This window comes from Ammospiza caudacuta, chromosome 1 (assembly GCF_027887145.1).
Source record: "Ammospiza caudacuta isolate bAmmCau1 chromosome 1, bAmmCau1.pri, whole genome shotgun sequence".
Lineage (NCBI taxonomy): Eukaryota > Metazoa > Chordata > Aves > Passeriformes > Passerellidae > Ammospiza > Ammospiza caudacuta.
In genome coordinates this window covers 108,325,586-108,332,380 of record NC_080593.1, presented here as the reverse complement: position 1 = coordinate 108,332,380, position 6,795 = coordinate 108,325,586, and the positions used below count along the sequence as shown (strand labels likewise).

Sequence of the window (6,795 nt, the reverse complement as noted above, 5' to 3'; positions counted from 1 at the left end):
CTCCAAGCTGTCTCAGCTCTCACCACACATGCTACAGGCAGCCATCCAGGCCAGCCATTTTCCTGGCTCATGCAGAAAAACAAACACAGCCTTACACAGTGTGTAAGAAATATACCATTTATCACAGCCTCCAGCTGAGGGCTTGTAACACAAACAGAATTGGATTTTTCCCCCCAGGGAGTAAGAACAAACACTTCTCTTTCTATGATCTCTCAAAACTACATCTGAAGAAGGCTGGTTTCTTGCAGAATACTTGGACATCCACATAAATGCTTTACACACCTGAATTCTCTACTGCTGCATCTGAACAAATATAGTGAGCAATGCCCTTCTGCAAAGAACACATACATCCAAGTTTTTGGAAGTAGTTCCTCTTTGCTTCTGATGGCCAAAAACCTTTAGTGAAAGGAAGTAATCCTTTTATGTGCCTGGAAACAAAAATCATAACTTTATTGGATGTTTCATATAGGCAAAAATTGGGTCCTGAATGCAAATCATTCAAAAGAAGAACAGAGAAGATAGCAACTTTAGAATACTATTGACCCTAAGGCTAATATATAACTTTATTGTATTTTTAACTAATATCATCTGTGAACACAAATATAAGAGGTACTGCAATTGAAGACAACATTTTCAGCAATCAGAATTAAGATAATGTGGATAGACTACTTGGGAAAGTCAGACAGAGGCAATAGCTTTTACCTGATCAATTCAAATAGCTGGGAAAAGTACACAAACCTTGGTCATCCACATTTGTCTGCAGGAGGACATTTCACAGAAGGCTTATTTAGATTCTGCAAATAGTTTAATCTCCTGGAAAAGACTAAATCTAATTTCAAACAGTGGCTACTTATGTCCCTCATCCATCTCCTCTTGGACCTTGTTTTTCTTTTTTCTAAAAAGAACCTGATCTCAATGTTGCAAACTTTTTGGGACATAGAATTTTCAGAAAAGCCATTCGAAATTTAACATGACAGAGAGGGTAAAGAAATGGGTTCAAAGAGGAATTGATCCACAAAAGCCAAAACGTTGCTTCATACAGGAAGTTATGGACACAAGTTCCCTGGCAGGGCCCACGGATAATCATTAATAAAGAGTATGGGGCCCAGCAAGTGGCAAACACACAGACAATTATGGCGAGGGACTTTGCTATTTTCTTGTCCCGTTGCAGTTTTGATCTGGTCTTTGCACAGAAAGAAATAGAAAAGTCATTTCCTGGGGTTACAGAATTGTCTGTGGATGGAGATGAGCAGTCAGCTCCCAAAGACTCTTTCTTTGGTCTCATGGAAGAAGAACCACTGTCCTCTGCTTCTGACGAAGGAGATGATGCTCCTGGCCTTGGCAAGCCACAGAACCTCCAGGACAGGCTGCTCCTCCTGGGATGCTCACAGTCCTGCACGCTGCTGCGCCGCTGGCGCCGCTGGATGTTGTGGAAGATGTGCACATTGAAGTAGGTCACCAGGAGCAGGGGCACAAAGAACTCCAGGGTGGATGCACACAGGAGGAAGTACCAGTTGTGGAAGAACTCAGCATAGCACTGATCCACAGGCACCACGCTGTGTCCGGCCACGTGCTCCCAAAACAGGATGGCTGGGCCGTACAGGAGGAAGGCAAGTAGCCAGATGGCCACCATCTCAATGGTAGGGTTGGATGTTATTCCCTGCTGGGCTCTGTAAGATACCTGTGAGGGAAAAAACACATTAAAAGTTCAGACATGTAGAGACCCATTTTGGGACCAAGAGAAGCAGATGGAGACGAACTCAAGAGGGGCTTGGTAATACAGAGAAGTGGCTGTGCTGATCAGATGAAGGTCCCCCAAGCACGTTCATTTCATTGATGCTGAGAGAGCATAGGGCTGTCTCTCTACAAGTCAATGTCACTGTAATATTAGAGTCCCAACATTGTTAATGTCAGGGTCCAGGTCTGTGGGATAAAACACGATTATCCATCAGTGCCTAGTAATTTGGTATGCCCTGTTAGAGATACCTATGGTCTGAAGTGCCAGAGGAATTAGCACTTTATAGCTGTTGGGAGGATGACTCCTACTCACTGGAAACTGCACTGCTTTTTATGGCATTTTACAAACAAATAACTGTACGCATCATGGTGCTCAACAGAAAAGGTGACACACAGATTCAACCTATAAGAAAATTACTTTCTACACAATTCATAAGGATGAAGGAATAGATACCACACCTGCACCACAGCCCTTAGCTGATGAAACTAAAAAAATCACCCATTTTCTTCCTTCTACATCCACTCCAGGGCCAGTATATATTTTTCACTGTATTTGCAGAATATGTAGATACAATGTGGCTCACATTCTGCCTCATCCCTTTCACAGGACAAATGTATAATTCTGCAAGCTTAGACATCCAATTGATAACAAAAGCTTGAGTTAATGTCACTAGAACTGTCATACAAATGTCCATAGGTCTTAATTGCATTTGTAGAGGTGCTCTGAATTTTACAATTTGTAAATGTTGAGTCTTTGGCTTTCCAGCGTAGTTTCTTACATACCAAAAACTTTGATGTTTGATTTCCAATATTTTTTTTCTTAAATAAAGTAAAATAACAAAATAAAATAAGAAGGCAGTTATATGAAGTTAAATTAATTACCGCAAATAAGACTGAAATTCTATTGCATGAAGTTATGTTGACAGTCTCATACACACAAAAGAGCTGGAACCTTTAGTTCTCTGTGACATTCCCTGCCACCAGTGGCTGGTGAGAAATGCTGGCCTCCACCCCCAACATGGCCCAAGACATAAAGCTCACACCAGGCATGTAGGATTCTCTGCAGAAAGCAGACGCAGAACGTGTCTGAAGTTTGGGATTCTGCTCCACACACAAAGAGGAGTTTATTGCTGCATATCTAGAGGCAGTGATTGCAGTCTGCCCTTTGTTCCACTTTCTGCCTGTTTGCTCTTGCTCCTGGTCTTATTAGAATAAGTTTTGACCACGTCTCAGGTCTAGACACCCTCCCCAGTGTCCTTTATTTTATTGCCCTAGATCCACTGTATTTAACTTTCATGCCTGATTTTGGGTCCAAACACCAATCCAGACTACTCTGAATTTCCTCTTTCCCTGCCCCTTTTTTACCAGTCAGCTGCCTTACCCTTTTTACCCCCTTAACTGTTTTTCCTCAGGCAGTAACACAAGAGCAGCTTGCAGCAGAAATTGTGAGAAAACTCCTGGTTGACTGGCTCTGCAGTGAAGCATGCCCAATGTAGAATATTCACCCCATATGGCTACAAAATATCTAATAATCACCACATGCCAGTATATTTTTGAGAGGTATTATCTTCTTTAAATTTGGGCTTATACTCATCAACATGGCAGAGGTTGGTGAATATAACCATCCAAGGAAAAAAATCAGAGAAGCTCTAAACAGGTTACTTACAGCTTTAGTGACTGACAGGAAACGGTCATAGCTGATAAGAACAATGTTAAACACTGAAGCTGTGCAGAGGAGATAGTCCATGACCAGCCAGAGCTTGCAGATGCCTCTTCCCAAGTGCCATTTCCCTGTCAGGCTGTAAGGGATGTAGAGGGGCATGCAGAACACACCTGCAGACAGCAACAACAAAAGCACCATGAGGTTCACAGGGACTGCAAACTCCTGGAAGCAGAGAGACACACCGTTTTGGTATTTGGGTAAAAAAAAATCAACAAATCTATTAAGGTGAGTATGTAATTTATATACATACATTCTTAAATTCTCATGAAATCTGATGGTGACTTTCTATGTCTTAGGTCTTAGTGTGATTTATGTATGCTGGTTGTTGAGAATAAGCTGGAAGCAATTCAGCAAAGAAGGATTTACTGAGGATGAAAATCCAAGTTTAACCAATTTAGACTCTCTAAAGTTATAAAATTAGTGCTGCAGCATATATGCACAGTGGTTGCATTCTGATAGGTAACCTCATCATTTTATTTCCTCAATTCTTTCATCTGTATTAGGATTTTCCCTCAAAAACATCTGCAGATGTTGCCAATGGCAGTTATTCCTGTAAAATTGGTCAGCCTTTGTAAACTGAAGACAATATATTGGGCAGCCTGTGTGGCGTTCTGCCAGAGATAGAGCAGACACAGCAGAAGTATGAAACTCTCATTTTTAAGGAGTGTTTTGATCTCATGTTTCTTCTTTACCTCAGAATAACTCCAGAACTATTTTGGTTTGTTAAATTTGTGTTTTGTCCAAAAGAACTTCCACTGAAGTTCCTAATTAAGAAAACAATATTTGTGTTTTATTTTTAAGCCATCAACTTCTTCATTTTAACAGTAACATTCTTTCAAAAGTGTGGTGCAATAGCTGATTCTACGTCCCTGAAAATGCTGAACTACCAGAGGCAAATAGAAAATTATATATTGCATCAAGTTCTATTTAAAACTCTCCAGATTACTCCTTTCTTGACAAAGCCATCAAGATCTTAGAAGTTACTAAACATATTCAGGGTGATGTGGTCCACTGACAATAAAACTCTGGGCAATGAGCTGCCAGACTGTTGTCAACAGGGAAATGCTCACAGCACTTTCAATACTGATGGCTTATTTTAACATATTCCTTAAATACCAGCAGCATCACTCTGGTACTAAATACTCATTTTTCATGTTTGCTGAAAACTGCTAATGTTCTCACAAACTTCCATGCGATCAATGTTTGGCACCATGTCAAAAAGTAATGACTGCTTTTAGCTATGCATATAAATATAGAGGCAAACCCCAGGTTTTAAGCACTGATATTTGAAGCTTTTCTTACTTTTACTAATTGGTGGATGCAAAAGACATGAGTCACATCCCCATAAATATTCCAGACTTTTCATAAATTAAAAAAAAAACCCACAGCAATTTCAGAAAATAAAGCATTTCCCGACCAATATCGGAGACAAAAATCTTAAATTTACAGTCTGTATAGGCCAATCTAATACTGATGGCAATCATTTCCTCTTGGCTGACTTAAGAATGCATGAGGCACCAACCACAAAGAAGAGATGCTGAAGGCAGATATTTAACTCTCTTATTAAACTTTGAGATATGAAGAGAAACAGACTTTTGCACACAACCTGAACAATGAAATAGCAGCTCCAGCAAATTGTCTGCCTTAGCAGGAAAGCAAAGGCTTCATTTTCTGCTCCATGGGGCAAGTCTCAGAAAAAGGCAGGACATGTTATAAATGGTATAAATGAAGGAAAACCTTAAAGGCTAAACTAATACACTTGCCTACACAGCACTGACAAAGGAACAGCATTTTGGGGGGATGGTATTGTCAGAAGTGCAATAGGTCTGTGGCCACAATTTCCTTTCTCACAGTTCAGTGCATGCTCTGTGACCATCCTGAAGAAAAAGCCTTTGTGTGCAGAAGTACCTCCTTGCCAGCCTTAAGTCAAGACATTTGCTGGTACATCTGCCACAGAACTATGGTTTTGTCAGGATTTCTCTGCCACATGGGCTGCTTCCCTGGCTTCAGCCGTGGAGGAGTGCTGCAAAAGGTGTTCACTCCACCATCACCTTGCTTAGCATCACAAGCCAGGACTGGATCCATGGCAGGTCCAGCAACAAACTCTCCTGGAGTTCTGCAGTGACACTATGGGAAGAGGGGACCAATTAGGAATATAGATGAGGGACGCCAGCAGGGGTCAAACTGGTATCAAACAACCCATCGGATCAATAGCCTGTGTTAAGCTGAAGCCAGTAAAAACTCAGGGTGATAAAGGGTCTTGTTGTAGTGTAATAACATTCATAAACCATTTGTACTATGTAGAGAAGCAATTCATTTACGTGGATGTATCACACATAGCTGCCAAATATGTGTCGCCTGTTCTGAAGTGTGTGATGAACACCTTATATTTGGAAAGACAAGGGTAAATCATAAACTGCAGCAAACAACTTCTTCAAGAAGTATTCACATGTAATAGTCACTACTTTTTTTTGAAGCAACATTAGAAGTATTTGTATGAAAAAGAATGCATTTCTCATTATAACATACTTTGAGATTTATTGGGCAATTAAAATACTTCATGGAGCTTCCACCATTCCCCATCCTTCCCCCAGACACAGCTGGGAAATAGTTCTCTCAGAAGAAAACACACAGAAAATGAACACCAGTGCTTCTCCTATGAGTCCTACAACACAATTAGCACATGACTCCACAGCTCTCACTTACCCACTGCAAAGTCAGAAACAGCAAGATTCAGAAAGAGATAGTTACTCCGATGCCTCAGGTTCCTGTCCATAATGAAAACAAGGATCACCAGCATGTTGCCAAGGATGGTCACCAGACACAGCAACACCATGAGGAAAGCCAGCAGTGCCAACACACCCAGGGAGAACTCGGAGCTCGGCGCCTGGCCGGACCAAGTCTCGTTTTGCGTCTCAGCAGCGTGCGGAATTTCGGCGGTGTTGTTGTGCATGGTGGGTGTCCAGGCCAGGTCAGTCTGGGAAGGAAGCTGTGTCTGGCAAAGTTATCCAAAAGGTTGAGATAAGTCTATCAACAGGCTGGGCCAAATACTGAAACATAAAAAGAAAATATTCACAGTATCAAAAAAATGTAATACAAGAACTGAAGACCTGGGTTCTCTGACATTTCTTGATTTGAATGCACCTATTTGCCTTAGAAAAGACACCTCACAATCAGTTTCTTTCCTGGACATGGAACAACTCTTCTCACAGTCAAGCAGTTTGCATATTAGCAATGTGTGAGTGGTTTTGCACATCAAATTGTGCTGAAGCCATATCTCATTTTCACTTCCATAGCGGTGAACAGGATTAAAATTATTACAATTCTATTTCCCT

General features: G+C 41.1%; 1 protein-coding gene across 1 annotated transcript; it reads right to left on the bottom strand.

Annotated features, from left to right (window-relative positions):
* Nucleotides 1-895: 895 nt before the first annotated feature.
* On the bottom strand, nucleotides 896-6,446 carry LOC131558083 (histamine H3 receptor-like). Its single transcript, XM_058805718.1, has 3 exons — nucleotides 6,167-6,446; nucleotides 3,404-3,570; nucleotides 896-1,681 (listed from the first exon to the last, which is right to left on the bottom strand). The coding sequence occupies exons 1-3, from the start codon at nucleotides 6,411-6,413 to the stop codon at nucleotides 896-898; spliced, it is 1,200 nt and encodes a 399-aa protein (XP_058661701.1). The 5' UTR covers nucleotides 6,414-6,446.
* Between the last annotated feature and the right edge of the window lie 349 nt (nucleotides 6,447-6,795).